This window comes from Loa loa (genome assembly GCF_000183805.2).
Source record: "Loa loa unplaced genomic scaffold supercont3.115, whole genome shotgun sequence".
NCBI lineage: Eukaryota > Metazoa > Nematoda > Chromadorea > Rhabditida > Onchocercidae > Loa > Loa loa.
The window spans coordinates 39,043-57,442 of record NW_018108295.1 but is presented as its reverse complement, the minus strand read 5'-3'; the positions used below and the strand labels follow the sequence as shown (position 1 = coordinate 57,442).

Sequence of the window (18,400 nt, the reverse complement as noted above, 5' to 3'; positions counted from 1 at the left end):
ATATATATATATATATATATATATATATATATATATATATATATGCGTTTCTTGATTCTAATAATATAATAATAATATGTCAGAAATTGAATTTAATGGAAAATATTTTAAATAAAAAATAGAAAAATTTTTAAAAGAAAAAAAAACAAGAAAAACAGATACCCAATGCAGCTAAAAAGTAAACCAAATTCAAAATTTTAAAGACTACTTCAAAAGGATTTTACATTCATTGTTCTTCTATACTGCCTATTAGTCACATATCTTTATTCATAATTGTTGGATCTCTAATTATCTTCGAAGAATTTTGGAAGGTAAAATTGAATTCATATGAAAATTTTAAACTAGCGATAAAGTTGAATTTTGGAAAATGAGCTTTAAAAAAGCAATTTCAGTTCACAGCACCGGTTTATAACGTCTCACTGGAAGAGAATGCCCGTGGCAAAGACATTTATGCGGTCGTAAATGAACCCATCCGAATGGGTGTGTCGCTACCAAGCGACGATGCCATTTTGAAATTTCGAATTGTCGAAGTAATAGCAAATATGTTGCATATGAATTCTTTCCTTGCCTTTGTTCGAATTTCCTTTTCTGTTTTTGATCAATCTGTTAATCAAAAACAGAGAATCATAATCTTAATTTTATTAGACACAAATTTCAAGTATGACCGGAACATGGAAATACCTTTTCCAAAAAAATTAGAGGATCTTAAAATTTTAATCTTATCAACATGAAACTGCAACTTTTCAGGGCGATAGACAGTATTTCAAAGCTGAAGCGAAAACCGTAGGAGATTTTGCATTTCTGCAAATTCGATATCGGAACGATGGTATACTCAATCGAGAGTTAAAGGTTTACCAGTGATGGAATAATTAAAGAAAGATTAAAAGGAATGGGATATGCCCAGAATATCAGAACTAGCTCAATATCAATTGCTTTAACAATGACTTAACTAAACCTTGAAGTAGTTAACACGACCTTTTGATGAAAACTCTTCAAAAGGCTCAATGCATTTCCTCAAATGTTTACTGTTTCTTGGTTGGAAAAGAAAGATGTACGAAAATCACAGATCGGGGAGTGATACTGTTAAGCTGCATCCTGAGATGTTAACTACTTATCATTCTGAAGGCTAAAATTGCTTTGGAGATTTCTAAAATCAGTGAAGTTATGCTGGTATATTTTCGACATTCGAGTAATTTTGTAAATCGTTTTAAATTTAGGAGCGGTATGAATTTCTTGTTAAAGCATCATGTCGACGAAAGGATGCAACAAACTTGGAGACAACAGTTATGGTCAACTTATTTGTTACGGATCAAAATGATGCGGGACCGATATTTGAGAAAGATGAGTATCGAGCTGAAGTGAAACAAAATGTTTGTTTCGATTTCCTTTACCATCAATAGTGAATCCTGAAATTCAAATGCATGAATACATGCAAAAATGTTGCACCGTTTGCGTCATCATACTTGCGACTACAGCATTTGCGATACATAACTTATAAAATCATAAGACATTGGATGAGATATTGTCTGGACTGATAAGTTATTGCAAATGATAAGATTCTGTGTTATATTCAGTTTTTTGCAGGTGCCACCATTTACCACCATCCTACAGGTGCAAGCCTCTGATGCTGATGTTGCTCTGAACAGCCAAATTTATTATTCGTTAGTGGAATGGTCACTTGATTTCATGGTCGATCCGATTTCTGGTGCTATCCGGAATTTGCGATCCTTGCAATCTGGCACCTATGAATTGACGCTTTTGGCCGAAGATCGAGCTTCAAGGCTGTTCCGGAAAAAGGCTCATGCTGATGAAGAAAATAATCTTTTCAATCACAATAAAGCTAAAGCGGTTCTTTTTCCATTAATTAACATATTTTTTACTTTTAACAGTTATGAAGTATTTCCTTGTTAATCAATCAGTGTTTCAAACCAATATATGGAAATTCAGTAACTCTTAAACTTGTTCCAAAATTGTGGTTCTGCGGGTTCTTGAACGCATGCATAGTTTATAATATGGTCAGGGCGAAATGTTTGAATTAAAAAAAAAAAATCTATTAAACCATGAATTTCATAGATAATAACGGTAGAGTCAGTGGAGAAGAATGATCGAAAGTTAAGAGTTGAGGTGAAACCGATATCAACGGGTTTATGGAATGTCACTCAAACTGTTGCAATAGCCAGGATAGAAGGAGTGACAACAGATGCTTTTACTAAACTGGAGATCGTTGATAGCGAATATGCTGGCGCTTTTGTCCTGACAAAAGATTTAAGCAATGACAATGTTTGGCTGGTTGAAACTATTGCTGGTTAGCATTTTTGCGAAAAAATCATTTATCTCATTTTCTCATATGCTTTATCTTCTTCCACAATGTCATTTGGCCGAGGAATGACAGATAAATGCCATCTTGTCCTTTAACATCTTTAGACTACTTTGTTCGAAAATACTGATTTCCTGCATAAGGTCAGAGAAAAGTGACTTTAGGGTGACTTAAAGTGACTTAAGTGACTTGAAGTAACTTTTGAAGTTAATTAATGCGTCATCAGCTGATTTCCCAAGGATTCTTAAACCACTCTAGCATATCTGTCGCTCATGTTTAGATGTGGTCTCAATTTTGAAATGCTTAAGGAATCGAAGAAATTTAATACGAATTAATTCAAATACAAGTTTTGGTAAAATAAAATCATTGGAGGTGTTTGGCCACAAGCTGATTGGTTTATCCAGTTGAAAGCAATTGCTGTGAACGATTTCGTCGAAGATCTGATGGAAAATATTAGTGTACAATTAGTAGGCAAACGACTGGTGAAATTTGATGATCTACCAGTTATGCGAATTGTTGTCAACGAGTCAGTACCGCTAGGCTATGTTTTAACACAACTAAAAGCTTATATTGTACATGGTTTCGATGGAGATGATGAGCGAATAAGGTTTGACTCACAATACCATAGCTGTAATAAATTAATTATAGCAAAATTCACATCATTTGTTTACTTGTCTGTTGTCCCGTAATGTAGTAAAAGTCACGGTAGAAAACGGAACCGGAATCTGTCAAGATAGATATCTCTTAATCTTAAAGTTGAATATCAGACAATACAACATCAACTGGTAATAATTTTGAGAAATGAAATAATTGGGGAAGCTGTAGCAAATAGAAACGTGCAAAAAGAAAGAAATTCTTCATCACCTTGATACAGATATGAAAATTTTCATGAATTCTGGAAAAAAAAAAAACTATCTTTAACAGGTATTCAACTTCAAACGCTGAGATAAATCTACCCTTCTCTGTTAATGAGAAGAGTGGACATTTAAGAGTAATCAAATGGCTTGATTACGAAAATGTGTCAATGTATCGTTTTGAAGTTTCTGCTAAGGTTGGCACTTTTTTCTTCTTCATTAGTCATAATAGTTCAACATAGAAACTACAAATCTAATCTTCGAGCCAATATAATAATCACTGAAAGGGAGAGTAGCTAAATCCAAAATGTTAATTGCATAAATTAATTAGATTTGACTTGTCACAGCTAACTGCCGACGAGTTTTAATTAGATCACAACAAACTGCTAGCAAGTTTAGATGAAATGTTTTAGAAGTTACCGTCTTGACAGGAAATGATATGTTTCAGCTTCTGGACAGTGATTTGGAAGCAGTGAAAGAGGTAGAAGTGATAGTGACAGACAGCAATGACCACTGTCCAACTTTCGCTGTTAAATGGGCTCGAGGTGATCCTATTGGTAAGCTTTTTACAAACTTTCTGGCTCTTCTGACTTGGAAGAATTCTTGTTGATATTTTTCCTGCAATATTTGGAAGGCAAAGAAGTTAAGAAGTGCGAGAGATTAGCAATAATCAATGTTATTGACAGAAAATTTAGTAAATTCATGAAAATCTTTGCATGTTTTGGTTTAACCATTCAACAAATTTTACTGTTTTACCTAGATTAATTCACCTAAGTAAGTTTGAAAAGTAAGCAAGAAGTATTTCAACAAAACGATTTGAAGGGAAAAGTTTGAATAAAACGATTTGAAGAAAAAATATTTAAACAAAACGCTGTGACAATAGTAGTAAGTAGGATGGAACAAATTGTCTGAAGGAGTTACCATTACCATCGCGGTTTTTTTCTGGTTGTTGTATCTTCCATCTTTCTTAATTTAAATTTTAAGTTGTTTAAATCTTTTCCCAGGGAATTTTGAAATCTTTCTCACTTGTAATAATTGGATGAATAAAAAATGGCTCTTTTCTAATTTAAGAAATAGATATCGATGCTTCTAAAACCAGTTAAATTTGCAGCTTTTCCTCGGAATTATCCGCTCAACAAGGTATTGTTTAAAGCAGAAGCACTGGATATTGATAGTGGCGCAAATGGCCACATCCGATATGAACTGTTCAGTGAAGCTCTTACCACTATGAGGATCTTTAGCGTCATTCCTGACTCAGGCGAAGTATGTCATCTATTTGCAATAGAAGAGTGTGCTTAGCGAAACCGTCGAAAAAAAAATTTTTAATTATAAAAAAACCTGGCCTTGTTTAGGGAGAGATTAATCCCATTTTATTTGACGTGATGTCTGTACTGAATATTTGAAACATAAAACTCATCAGAGTTAAACCAGAGATTCATCTTACACCTTTTTCCAGGTTGTATTGCAGCAGAAACCGCCAGAGAATCAATCTCAGTGGAAGTTTAGGATTCGAGCATCTGATGCTGGATGGCCGTTTCCGCGAAGTAGTGAAATATTGATCAGTATGTATATAAGCGGTACAAATCCACCTCTTAAAACGAGGCCATCGCTTCTGCGTGAACCGCAAAATGAACATTCACCGGTTTTCATAAACCAAACTGTATTTGTTGTATCAGTGGATACCCCGCCTGGAAAGGTAATCTTCCTATCAAGTTTTTAAGTTGAAGTTTTTGTTTTTAGTTAATGTATCAATTTTTCCCGTTTCTCCATTTCTTCTCACATTGTTCGCTACAGATGGATTATTTAGCCCCTGTGGAAATGAGAAAATATTGATTCGATAAATGAAGTAAATATTTAGTATTTAAGGAAGAGAGATGGGAAACAGAAAGAGGGAAATTTATATTTACTGTTAATATTGGGCAATTTTGTAAATGATACCTTCATTTGAAAGTAATTTATACAGTAAACTGGTAATAATACTGTAATTTGTATGCAATACTTGAGAGGGACAATCAGAACTAATAAAAATCCTTATTTAATTATTTAGTATCAATGCTGGACTTCAACAGTTGTTCATCACTAACATATCATCAATAATTAATAGATTGTTGTTTATAATTGTATAAAAGCAGTATGTTGACAGCAACATACTGTCTTTATACAGCATACTGTGCATACAGTGAAATTTAGATTAAAACTAGTTCTTCAAGGTTGTGGGACAGGTAGAAGCACATGACGGTGATATGGGTTATGCCGGCCTGATACGGTTCGGCACCTTCGACAAATTCTTTGCGCTGGAACCGTTTACTGGTGAAGTTATTCTACTGGCATCGTTGGTAGATTTGTTAAGAAACAGAAATAAGACAAAACAAGTGGAATATAACGTTGAAATAAGTGCCTGTGATTGGGGACAACTTGTTCGATGCACTAATGGAACTATTACAGTATTGATCACTGAGGCCAATGTATATAGGCCACGCTTCGAGAAGGTATTCAGAAATTTTCAAACTCGGCTGATAAAGTTAGCTGGTCTGTAGTATTAGGAAATCAATAATAATCAAATATGATTTTTATCTCTTTTATTACTCTTCTACCAATACTAAAGTCCATTTTCCAGTTTTTTCACCATTTCAGCCTTACTATCACGTGCATATAACGGAGGATACTGCAGTTGGAACCAACTTCTTAGCACTTTTAGCACAGGACAATGATCATGGTGACAACGGACAGGTTGGATATCAAATAATCGATTCGCAGAGTCATTTTCAAATTGATGAAAAACATGGCGTTTTGCAAGTTATAAAGAAACTCGATCGCGAAGAGATGGCTTTTCATCGGTAGATCGTTGACCTTTCTACCTACAAATAATTATAAACATTTCTAGTTTTTTAATAGAAATTTCAAAATTTAATTAATTCAAGATCGAAAAAAAAACAAAAAATGGAGTAAAAATATGACTTTTAGACTTACGATCATGGCTTTCGATCATGGACATCCGATGAAAGTTGCATTTGTTAATGTCACAATTGTTCTCACTGATGTTAATGATAATGCTCCTTCATGTGCCGAGCCTATTCGAAAAGTATGAATCTTTCGAATTTTTTTAAATTGATAACAATTGCTAGAAATCAATATTCAGAAATATCGTTGATCAATTTTATTTTTTTAAGAGCAACAATTGACAGCAATTAAACAAGATTGTTTTCCGATTAATAATTTCATTATTACTACTTCTTTTAATATTATTTTTAAAATATCCTTCCGTATCGACCTATGTCATCTGTTTTTTTTTTATAGTTCCACCTTCATGATATCTGTTAACCATGCAATGATATTATTTCCGTATTAATCAACGCTTCAGGTAATAATTCCGGAAGATTATCCGAATAACGTCTTACTAACGTGTGTAGCAGCATGGGATCCTGATGAGGGTAAAAATGGTGAAGTGGCCTTCGCATTTGACAGTACTATTGAAGCATCCCTTACGTTACCGTTTCGTATACAAGAAGATACAGGATGTATTTTTACAAGCAGTGATGAGCCATTTGATTTCGAAACAACTAGTCTATACAATTTATCTGTAGAAGTGAGTTGGTTACTTTTGATTATTCGTCTATCGGTTATTAATTAACTTCCCTAACTCACTGTGTTATCGATCAAATTACTGCATTGCTAAAAATGTTATATCAATGAAATTCAGGCAATGGATAAGGGTGAACCGATGTTAAGTTCTATATGTACAGTACTGGTGGAGTTTTCGGATGTGAATGAAAATTTGTTTCCGCCACTTTTTGATGATATTGCATACGAAACCAGTGTTTATGGTGAGAAATGTGTCTTATGCTAATTTAAAATGTTGAAGATTTTCATAAATTTTGAATAGGATTTCTTCTAGTGAACCTCGACATATTTCATGTTTTTGTGAACATTTATACAAAATTTTCAATTATTTCCCTGGTTTTGCAGAAAATATGCCTGTATGGACCGAAGTTCTTACTTTAAATGCCGTTGATCCAGATAGTCCAGGAATGCCTGTAAAGTATACTGTTATTGATGGTGATGGAATCAGTTCATTCACCATTGACTCGGAAGGTATGATGAGAAGGATGTTAGTTCGGTATTGAATTTCTCAGAATTTTTGGAATTCTCAGAATTGTTGAATTTGAATTTGAATTCTCAGAATTCTCAGAAATTTTCTGAACTCAGAATCTATTTTTTGGATCATTTTTCTTTGTCATCAGTGGCCTTTATAAAACATTTTTCCGTTATAGAATTTTTACAGGAAGATCGTTCATAGAATTGTTGTTTATTTCTACTTAATTTCTTTCTAGTGCTTTTGTAATATCTTATAAATCATAAATTTTCAGGAATATTACGAACTTCGGCAGTTCTCGATCGTGAAACATGCGGTTCCTACTGGTTAACAATTGAAGCTTGTGACTTGAACCCAGTACCACTTACTTCCGTACTTCATGTATTTGTTCGTGTTCTGGACAGAAATGATCATATACCGCTCTCCTTACGCCCTATCTATTTTTCCAGTATTCCAGAAAATTCACCTGAAGATACAGTCATTATCAAAGTAATCAATTGATTTCTATAGAAAAGAGTGACAACATCTTTTCCTAACATGCTAAAATCAAACTGTTCTTGATATATTAAAATCAAACTGTACTCATCTATTGTTGAAATTTCTGTTTCTTTCATTATTTGTTATATTTCAGGTTGAAGCGGAAGATAAAGATGACCTTTCGAACCGTTATGGTATTACGAATGTGCACTTTAAAATAATTAGCGGTAATCCTCAGAGCTTCTTTGCAATCGATTCTAAAACGGGTCCGTTTCAAATATTTTTGTAAGAAATCATTTATTTTCGCGGTCGAACTCAGAACTACGGTATATTTGTTCAGGATTTATATTTCGAATATTTCAGGTTACATTGTGACTCGTGGAAAAAGAAGGCTGGACCACGAAACTCAAAAAGAGCACGTTATTGTAGTAGAATTCTGCGATCAAGGTGATCCAAAATTATGTACCACGGTACCAGTAGTAATAACTATCACTGACCTAAACGATAATCCACCCTCTTTCAAACAAACAACTTACAATTTCAATGTGCCAGCTGGTGACATTGGTGAACTGTGCAGGTGAGCGTACCCGTCACTAACTGGAAGGTTCTGAATAATTTTAAGCTAAAATATAGAAATACACAAAAATATATGATTGAGTTCTTATTTTCCATGCTTAAAGAATATTTGCCATCGATGCTGATGAAGGACAAAATGCTCTGTTGTTGTATAATTTCACTGAAGCAGATCCTCGATTCTCTATTGATTCTGACGGTCGAATAATTACATCTGATCCTCTAAAAGAAAATGAAAGTTATCAACTGACTGTTAAGGTACACCCATTCCATTTTTATCTCCTCCAGTTAATATCGAATTTCGAAATTTTATATTAAGACTTGCCATCATGCATATTACTATTTGTCTGATGAAATGAGTTATGAATCAGAATCAGATAAATTAGCTTGGAATCTGATTTGCTTTAAATCACTAATAAGTTTAACTGACTTGCAGGCAAGTGATATGGGTCAACCACCACAAATGTCACTGTCAGTTTTGATCACTTTGAATGCTGTTGGAAAACATGCAAAGACAACTGTACGTTATTATTGAGAAATTCCAAATTAAAATTGAGAATTTTTAGAATAGGTCTATGAAATTTTGTAATTTTTGATTAATAAAGTTATAAAGGCAAATGGTAAGCCGAAGTTGTTAAACGAAAATCACTGGGCTCGGCTATCGATATCAGACGAAGAAAACATTGGTGAAATAGTTGGACTAATTGAGGCCGAAGATCCAGACGGCGATCAATTATGGTGGAAAATCACTGATGGCAATCCAAACAATACGTTCGCTATAAGGTTATTCTCTCGTTGTAAACTGATTTGCTATCTTAGGAAATAGCAGGTTTTCAAATACTTTTAGGATCTGCTCTTCATGACCATATCTTGTTTAGTTTTATAGTTTTCACCACGAGTTTTGAAAAAATAGTTAATTAGTGATTAAATAAACAGAAAAAAAAAGGTATAAAGCAATGTAGACAGTAAACATATGAACAAAAATTTAGTTTTCAAATTTCTACAAAATCCGAATATTATATTTTTTCATGAAGTGAAATGGAATTCCTCTGCTTTGTTTCAGCTGTGATGCAGGAGAGTTATACTTGGCGAAGAGTCTTGATTTCATCAAAAAGAATATCACTGAAGTGACATTGAAATTCGCAGTTAGTGATGGTTTTGATACTACAGAAGGAGTGGTTAGTTCCATAGTTTAGCTTATTTGGTTTAAAATTGAGTGAAACAGAAAAGATTTTTTAGACTATAATAGACGAAGATAGAATACATAAAACGTTTGCTGATGACAATGCAGGTAGAATAAATTGAAAAAATAACACGCTTCTCAGAAAAATTGCAGGTAATGATTGAGATATCCCGAAAACATCGAAGTCGACCGGAATTTAATGCCCAGTATCATAAAATTCCTGTATTGAAGACAGCACCGGTAGGAACGGTGGTGCATACCTTGAAAGCTACTGTCGAACAGCTGAATAGCTCCATCAGTGATCGAGGAATAATTTTTGGGATACATGTGGTAGAGGATATCGCTGTCGCCGACAAATTACGTGTCAATCCAAGGTAATTTACGAATTCCGGAAATTGTGGTCTTCATACTTCAAATCAGTAACTAATTTCATATACTTATAGTTCCGGAGAAGTAGTTATTGCTGAATCACTCAACAACATCGTTACTAAGTTCTTTACATTGGTAGTATACGCTCGTTTCAATCAAATGATCAACTATGCACTGCTCGGTATATCATTGTATGATGAGACAAAAACGTCACCAAAATTTGTTGTCTCTGAATATTTCACATCCATTTCAGCAAGGTTTGTTTGAAGATCAGGCATAAGGACGAAGCGTTGTTAACAATTAGTTCAATTGTCACTTAAATAACTCCAGATTCAAATTGTTCTCTCTTAATTCGTTATTCTGTTAGTTAAATAATGAAGCCAAATGAATAAATAATAGGTCAAACAAGTAGAAATGTGTATTTGTCGGTTAAGAAAATTGGCATCTCTTACACTAAGGATTAGTGAGATTATTACTCCCTTTTTAATTTAATACTTAATACTTAAAAAAGTGCTTAATTACTTTAAGCTTTTTTTCACAATTTTTTTAAATCATATATTTCTCGATATATTTTCATTTGAAAGAAGCTCTTTATCTTTATAGCTCACCGGTGGGAACACGAGTTTTGAAAGTGCGTGCCTACGATCCGGGTCACAGTAATATCAAATACTCAATTATCGAAGGTACTCAACATTTTTGATTTCTCGATATGAAGTAAATTTTTTTCGATCTACTAAATATCTGTGTGTATTGTAACTAATAGTAATTGCTGATATTGCAGTTTAAACTTTAGTTTAATTTGATTTTGTTTATAGTTGGTTGGGTAGAGAAGATTAAATTCTCACTTAGTATAGAATTTCCATCATCATTTCAATTACTTTCAGTTACATTTTTATTTGCTTGCTTATTCATTTCACTGAAATTCGCTAGGCAATGGAGGCGGTCACTTTGTGATCAATGAATATAGCGGTGAGATCAGAACAGCTTCTCCACTGATATCATACCGTCATAAAAGCGCATTGCTGATAGTACAGGCTAGTATCCAGCAAAATGATAGTTTAACTGATCGATGCAGTGTTGGAGTAAATATACTCAGTGATGATCTCGGACGGGTCAATCTACCTCAGTAAGTTTAAATTTTGATTCGCAGCTTTGCCTTGTCCTTTGATGCTTGGTCTCTTATCACTGTTACTCTTTTTTTTTCGACACGAAACATACTTTTTTTTTGAGGTGTTTTGAATTGCTGTTTTAGAAATTTGCCAATAGTCTCTTGTCTGAAACATTAAAATAAATAAAACTGTGAAATCGAACGAAGAAGAAACAAATGAATAAAAAGAGAGAAAGGGATAGAAAATGAATAAACTGTACATTTGGTGGGATAGAAAATGAATAAACTGTACAACTGTACATTTTACATTTGGCTTCACCAAATATCGCGATCAGATGTTCAAAGTTCATTACTGCATTCTACAATTCAACTAAGACATCAGACATCAAAATCTGTAAAACAAGAATTACAAATCCCTTAATATTACTTAATCAAGTTTTTATAATTAACTCATTTTTCAGTCCATCATATTCCCTAACGATACACGAATCCTCACAACCGGATACGATTGTTTACATATTAAACACGGATGGTGTTGCGAGCATTCGGTATAGTTTCCGTGATCCATGTCCGTTCCTCTCAGTACATCCAATTTCCGGAGTTATCTCTACAAAACTCGTCACTAATGCTGCTACATCATTTCCTCATACTTGTATAGCTATAGCACGAAATTCGCTCGGAACTGAAGATTCCATGGAGCTGAAGATCAATGTAAGCTTCTCTTATAGTTATTACAAATTATCAGACCATTTTTTTTCGTTCTGTCCACCGACCCGATCCATATCTAAGAGTAGGAGGTTATAATGGATCTCACTGACCGAATCCATCTTCAAGAGGGGGAGGCCAAAGAGGAAAATTATGGAAAGTAAATAATTGTTCAAAAAATTGAGAAATTTCTAAAAGTGAGGTAGAAGGAGTGATAAGACAAAAAACACTGGAAAAGATAGGAAAAAAAAGCAGTGTTTACTGTTAGAAAGAACAAATAAACAGAAGTTCTACTTGAGCGGTTTTCCGACGTTTACATCCCAACTTTCTATTCAGAACTAGTACTTTTCGCATGTTTTGGTATTTGATATGTGTACTAGGTCGCAATTTAATTTTCAGTTTATTGAAATCTAAACAACTTTACAGACTAACCATTTCAGATTGTTAGTGAGAATCACCATGCGCCATACTTCAAAAATACAGTTTATCATGGATATATTCATGAAAATATGCCGCCAAGTTTGATTTTTCGCTTATAATATTTGAGTATCAAATTTTGACGAAGTTAGACTTCTCGGTCAAATATTCAATGAAAAATGAAATTTTATCAAGAAGTTTTTAGAATTACTGAATTTTTTAAATTGCAATGAGGAATTCGTTTTGCAGATTCATCGGTGTTGTTGGAAGATGGCCATCAATTGCTTGTGAAAGCGATTGATCATGACAGAGGAATGAATGGACTTGTTAATTATTGTATTGTTTCACCGCTTGAGCCATATTTCACGATCGATTACATCTCTGGTGCTGTTCTAACAAAAACGAAAATTGACTTCAAGAAAGTTGGTGCTTTCATTAATGTGTTCAAAGAGCTAGCAGAAAAGGGTGGATGTCAGATGACGAGAATTAATGTTTTTGAAATATTGTCAGCAAAACAGCAAGAAAGTCAAAACTTTTCTTTTCTTAAAAAAAATTTGCTTTGTATTTTCAATGATGCGGTAAAAGTGAATTGCTTTTGTCGATGTCGTTGGTGGTTTGTCAGTAGTCATATTAAAAAACTTTCATTATTAATTATATTCTCATATTTTATCCTTGACAAATGTCCTCTTCTCTTCCTTTTCTCGATACTGTTAGGTTTGTCAATCATCATATTTTAAAAAAAAGAGCACTTTTCGCTTTCGATCCTTCGATAAGGAAATATTCATTTTTAAATACCGATTAAAATATCTGGTATCAATTGATCACTAGTGGCATTTATCAGTGCCTGTAACTGATTAATGATTATGTTTTAGGTAAAACGCTGGTCATTTTATGTCCAAGCAAGTGATTCTGCACCACAGATGTTAACATCACCAGTTCCAGCCTTAGTTGAAATAACGATTCTTGATATGAATGATATGCCACCCTCATTCACCCAAAAGCAGTACAATGCAACACTTTTTCTTCCCACTCTTAAAGGTTCACTTGTAAATTCGTTGATCGTAAATTTTGATTTTTGGATTGAGAAAGAATTCTTGACTTTTAAATGCGAAAAACATTGCTGTGTAACTACGCAACTGAAAAGTAAATGTTATCACGAGTAGTAACGAATTCATCAAGTGTAAGCCTACAGATAACCGGCCTATCAAGACCAACCTAACAAGTAACTAACTTTTCCTTGCAAGAATTCTGTCAACATTAATTTGAAAACAGAAAAAAATTGAAATTGGTTGTATTGTCGTAATTTGATAATTGGACCTCTAATGAGTACCTGAAAATATTTCCTCAGGTACAACAGTATGTTATGTGACAGCGAAAGATGTGGACACAGTAGGTGTATTACGTTACGCCGTTGTCGCACCTGACATTAACAAATTATTTGCTGTAGAAGAATTTACCGGACGCATTTATACGAATGGCAATAGTTCCACTAATTATGCAGAAAATAATTATGAGGTAGCCGTAACATTATTTATCACACCTTTTAGAGTTGAACTTCAATTCCAACTTTTTGAAGACAAGTCGCAAATTTGCTAATAAAACTTTTACATTGATTTGCAATTTAGGTCATACTTCAAAATTATGAAAAACCCCATTCTTTTCAATTCCACTGTCTTAACCAATATCTATGAAGTACGAAAAACAAAAAGATTACTGTAAATCTTAAAAGGTTGGTTTATTGATTGTCAGTTTCAGATTAATTTAGTCGTATCGGACGGTTTAAAATCAGATTTTACGGTCCTGTGGGTTCGCATTAAAAACACTTCTGAGATTGGAAATACGATCAAGTTTTTGGAAGCAAACTATGAAGCAGTGATGACAGAAAACATAACATCATCTGTAATGGTACCGTTGTTAACTGTCAGAGCCAAGAGCACGGTAAATGATAGTCTTCTGTACAGCATTTTAAATCCAAACAATTATTTCACAGTCGGCGCCACATCCGGAATTATCAGCTGGACTGGTACAGCTATTGATCGGGAAAAAATGTCTGCAGTACAATTGATTGTGCAGGTATGATTTTTGCGCAATTAACATTGCTGTTTTCAGTGTTGTTAAAAATTTTAGGATTTTTTTTTTAGAAGTTCATAAGATAACAAGTGATTACAAATATTGATGTCCTCTTCAGAATGATATTCAAATATAGCTGAAAAACTGGAAATTTTCAGGCACGGCTGTTGAGTGGTGGTAACAATCGAGCGCAAAGTATTGTGACAATCAAAATTGAGGACAGAAACGACTGTCAACCACACTTCATTGGTCTTCCCTATGAGCCTACAATTCCACGTGATGTTAAGCCAGGCTATAAAGTGATTAGTGTGAAGGCTATTGATGCTGACGAGGGATTCAATGGTGCCATTAGGTTCGTTACAAATTTCTTTAAGTGTGGTTGAATTAAACTGAATGAGGAATTGAATTTGTGTAACGAAACCTTTTGATTCTTTCGACCAGTCACTTTTATGACATCTATGAGAAGTACTAGAGCAGAAGTCATTTAAAAATTTCTAAATTATGAACAAGTTCAAAATTGATTCTTATAACACTTCACAAATTCAAAATTGAGACCTTATAACACTTCATTATTGGTTTTGTAATTTAGTACAACAATACGTTTCACTAACTTCATTTAACTCCAAAGTTAAATAAATAAATTCTACCTAGCTATATGTAATCATTTATTTCAGATATAAATTGAAAACAAGCACGAATTATTTTGATATTAACAAATACGATGGGAAGATCGTTATCAGTCAATCATTTGAAGATGCTAACTTCGACAGTGTTTCACTGGAAGTCATTGCAGAAGATCAAGGTAAAGAAAAGATAAATGATTTTGAAAAGGTCAAGTTTGCACTTTCCATCAACTAATACTTTCATCAAGTAAATCAAGTAAAATTGGCAGATGGTTATACTCCATTCATTTAACAGTTTCCATAAGCTTTCAGACGACAGTAAAATTTAGAACTCCCGAAATTTCTAGCTGACATCAAATTCAGAAATCGAGATAATTTTCAAGCAAAAATTTAAGGTAACCTCCGTTTTAGGAGAACCCTCTCTATCATCGTCGACCCATGTTGTGATACATATTGTTGATCGAAGTATACCTATAATTGGTAATCGCTATCAAGAAGCTCATATTCTGGAAAATGCAGCACCTGGTTCCTCGGTGACAAATGTTCATGCGATAAGCGTTGTAGGAGGTAGGATCGGGTACGCAATTAAATCTGGAAATGACGATAATCGCTTCAAAATTGATTTTGATACAGGTAGTTTTTTGGTTAGCGACAATAAATTAAATGAATAGGAGGGAGAGAAATCTGTTAACTTGGTCTCATAATCGATTTTGCCCAAACAATATTTAAATTTTAATTATTTTTTCGAAAAAAAGCATACTTCGCATATTTTTTCCAATTTTCGATCATATTTATTCAATCTAATCTATAACTTTGAAATAGTTTGAAAGTTTTATGATTTGATCGAATGAAACTTGTTTCATTGGATCTTAAAATGAATTAACTTCCTTTCAAGTTGTAAACTTTTTATGCTACGAAATTAATGACTTACTTTGTACATACTTTATAATTTTATTGCTGGACTAACTAACTTATTTGTTTAGGTATGATAAGTGTGCATAAAGCGTTGGATCGTGAGATACACGCTTTTTATAATTTAACTGTTGTTGCGATCGACGTCACTCGACTAGGAGTACGGGCGGAAAGTTATGTAGTCATAAGGGTTCACGATATAAGTGATACTGCTCCTCATTTTACCCAACTTCTTTACACTATATCAGTCAGCGAATCAACAGCCGTTGGTAGTGAACTTTTGAAGGTTGCTAAATTTCTAAATCGTAGCGTTTAATTTTAATCACTGGATGAAGTTTTCAGAGCTATGTACTGATTATTTCTTTGTTATTTAATGCGGATATCATAAGCGAGTACTTTATTCTCTTCACTAATTTTAGGTTGAGGCAATTGATCCGGATATAGATGATAATTACATTTCATATGGAATTACTGGACCAAATGCTTCAGGTAATTTTCTCATACCCTAAAATATTGGCAGCAAAGGAAGCCTGAAAGATTTGCTGATAAAAAATTATTTGAATCAAATAATACGAAATAAAAGCTGTCTCGACTACTCTTCTAACTAATATGAATCATTTCGCATGAAAAGAAAATACAATTTAACACTGTAGTGCTTTCGATGGATCCTCGAAACGGTGCTATATCACTCATGAAACCGCTTGATTACGAAACGGAACGTTTGTTTAAATTCAAATTGACTGCTTCCGATTCCATACAGTTAACTTCAGAAACGGTAAACTTTCCAAATATTCATTTCGTACTATATAATAAAAGTTCTTATTTCAACTTCTGAAAGATTTCTCAAAAATGCATTTCCTTAAATGTTTTATTTCACATAGCAACTCATTTCGAATCCCACTTCAGTAACGTTTTCAGGATTTGCTGCTGCATGTTACGGATGCAAACGATGTTGCTCCAAGATTTATCTCAAAAACATTTCACAGCATAGTAGAAAGTGAAACTCCCATCAATCATTTTGTTGCAAAATTGGACGCTTCTGATGAAGTACACTTCCAAACTTCACAATAATTTTTAAAAATTGTAGAAATATTTCGGAATAGGAAAAAGATTAAAGCAGTCCTTTATCAAGATTGTGCATTTTTTTCTTCGAAGTTTATCTTATAGTTACTGATTTAACAGTGATTAAATTATTGGTATATTAAAAGAGCCTTGTAATGTTCAATCCGTAAAATTTCAGGATACTATATCAAATCTTGAAGATGGCAGTCGATTCCTATTCTCTATCATAGACGGTGACGAGACCTTGTTGCAAATCAACCGCTCCACGGGTGTTGTATCACTGCTGCGAGCAGTTGCCGAGGATGATCTTAAAATTGGTAGAAAACGCTTCAACATATCAGTCAGTGATGGTATTTTCACGGATTTTTGCTTGTTGGCGGTGAAAATTGTCAAAAGCCAAAGCAGACAACTGCAAGAGTTACCACGTTTTGAACGGACACATTATTCTACAAGTATACGGGAAAATAGGTAAAGTATTATTTTACATAGATAGACTCACGCGACGGCGCAATGAAACGACAAAATTTCTTGTGAATAACTTAAATCATTAGGAATCCTCAAATTGTGCCTTTTTATAGACCAACTGGTGTGACATTGATGACTGTTCGGGCACAGAGTGGTATACCTCCTCTAAGATATTCATTTAACGGTTGCTATGATAATTGTTCTGGAGTGTTGAATATAGATGAAACAACGGGTAGAATTTACACAAGGTTTGTTATCTGTTAAACACAGAATATTCTGCAACCATTTCTTCAATTACTTTTTTGAAAAATCCAGGCAATAAATAAACTTTATAGCAACTTTTCTTTAAGTAATCCATTTAATTACGAAACGCAACACGTTCATCAATTCGTCATTATGGTTACTGATGCTGGTAATCGATGCGCTTTTACTACTTTAATGTTGAATGTAATTGATGAAAATGACAACATACCGCATTTCATCTCTTCAAATATCGAAACATCAGTACCGGTTGCTTCACGTCCTGGTGAATCTGTCTTAATGGTGACTTTCTTAAAAAGATCATTTATTTTTGTTTAGACAGTTTAGCTCTAAACGGCTATTAAAAATTCATTCATATGTCTGTCTTTTTTTTTATTCTTCTCGATTTCATGACTAGATTGGCATTTCCGAAAGATTAAATGAACTTTGTATTATTAAGATCATATCTCACCGATTACCGATTATCCCGACAATCTGAAACTTTGTGCGGTTTAATTGAGGCCTAACCATTTCTAGGTATTTGCTTTTGATTGTGATGTTGGCGATGAGCTGAAATACAGCATTGTTGATAATGGTGAACTTCGCTCCAAATATTTTGCAATTCATCCAAAACAAGGGTTGATCAGTGTGAAAGAGCCATTAAATGATCTCGGTTTTGTTGTTTTATTGATGGGTTAATTAGAATCAACTACTGATTATTTCGATTTTTAAGCTACTTTTTTTACCTAATTGCTTTATTTACATCTCTTATTATTTAATACACTTTATTTTGAACTAGTCCTTTCCAATTACATTAAATTCATGATTTAAGATTGGTATGCTAAAGAGAGTTTCCGTCACAACATGAGACTTGCATTTGAAATTTGCGCCAAATCATTAATTCATTTTCAGTTGGTGAACAACTTTCCTTG

The 18,400-nt window shown here is 33.6% G+C and overlaps 1 protein-coding gene across 1 annotated transcript in view; it reads left to right on the top strand.

Moving 5' to 3' along the window:
• Positions 1–476: 476 nt before the first annotated feature.
• Positions 477–18,400, top strand: part of LOAG_17696 (cadherin domain-containing protein) — a gene marked incomplete at its 5' end in the record, with an annotated part of 32,243 nt that continues 14,319 nt past the window's right edge. Inside the window, 44 exons of the mRNA XM_020450360.1 lie at positions 477–530; positions 748–849; positions 1,218–1,370; positions 1,585–1,848; positions 2,074–2,305; positions 2,690–2,924; positions 3,242–3,368; positions 3,620–3,728; positions 4,283–4,434; positions 4,628–4,867; positions 5,382–5,660; positions 5,806–6,008; positions 6,136–6,253; positions 6,533–6,757; positions 6,872–6,995; positions 7,138–7,263; positions 7,539–7,753; positions 7,896–8,007; positions 8,105–8,318; positions 8,422–8,572; positions 8,751–8,834; positions 8,928–9,097; positions 9,378–9,492; positions 9,651–9,871; positions 9,941–10,123; positions 10,470–10,549; positions 10,797–10,992; positions 11,436–11,685; positions 12,120–12,198; positions 12,346–12,518; positions 12,969–13,134; positions 13,445–13,611; positions 13,852–14,169; positions 14,325–14,518; positions 14,841–14,968; positions 15,201–15,422; positions 15,773–15,987; positions 16,121–16,190; positions 16,355–16,476; positions 16,620–16,748; positions 16,942–17,231; positions 17,342–17,476; positions 17,579–17,771; positions 18,006–18,141. Coding sequence (XP_020305968.1) covers positions 477–530; positions 748–849; positions 1,218–1,370; positions 1,585–1,848; positions 2,074–2,305; positions 2,690–2,924; positions 3,242–3,368; positions 3,620–3,728; positions 4,283–4,434; positions 4,628–4,867; positions 5,382–5,660; positions 5,806–6,008; positions 6,136–6,253; positions 6,533–6,757; positions 6,872–6,995; positions 7,138–7,263; positions 7,539–7,753; positions 7,896–8,007; positions 8,105–8,318; positions 8,422–8,572; positions 8,751–8,834; positions 8,928–9,097; positions 9,378–9,492; positions 9,651–9,871; positions 9,941–10,123; positions 10,470–10,549; positions 10,797–10,992; positions 11,436–11,685; positions 12,120–12,198; positions 12,346–12,518; positions 12,969–13,134; positions 13,445–13,611; positions 13,852–14,169; positions 14,325–14,518; positions 14,841–14,968; positions 15,201–15,422; positions 15,773–15,987; positions 16,121–16,190; positions 16,355–16,476; positions 16,620–16,748; positions 16,942–17,231; positions 17,342–17,476; positions 17,579–17,771; positions 18,006–18,141 — 7,471 coding nt within the window. The remainder of the gene's footprint in view (positions 531–747; positions 850–1,217; positions 1,371–1,584; positions 1,849–2,073; positions 2,306–2,689; positions 2,925–3,241; positions 3,369–3,619; positions 3,729–4,282; positions 4,435–4,627; positions 4,868–5,381; positions 5,661–5,805; positions 6,009–6,135; positions 6,254–6,532; positions 6,758–6,871; positions 6,996–7,137; positions 7,264–7,538; positions 7,754–7,895; positions 8,008–8,104; positions 8,319–8,421; positions 8,573–8,750; positions 8,835–8,927; positions 9,098–9,377; positions 9,493–9,650; positions 9,872–9,940; positions 10,124–10,469; positions 10,550–10,796; positions 10,993–11,435; positions 11,686–12,119; positions 12,199–12,345; positions 12,519–12,968; positions 13,135–13,444; positions 13,612–13,851; positions 14,170–14,324; positions 14,519–14,840; positions 14,969–15,200; positions 15,423–15,772; positions 15,988–16,120; positions 16,191–16,354; positions 16,477–16,619; positions 16,749–16,941; positions 17,232–17,341; positions 17,477–17,578; positions 17,772–18,005; positions 18,142–18,400) is intronic.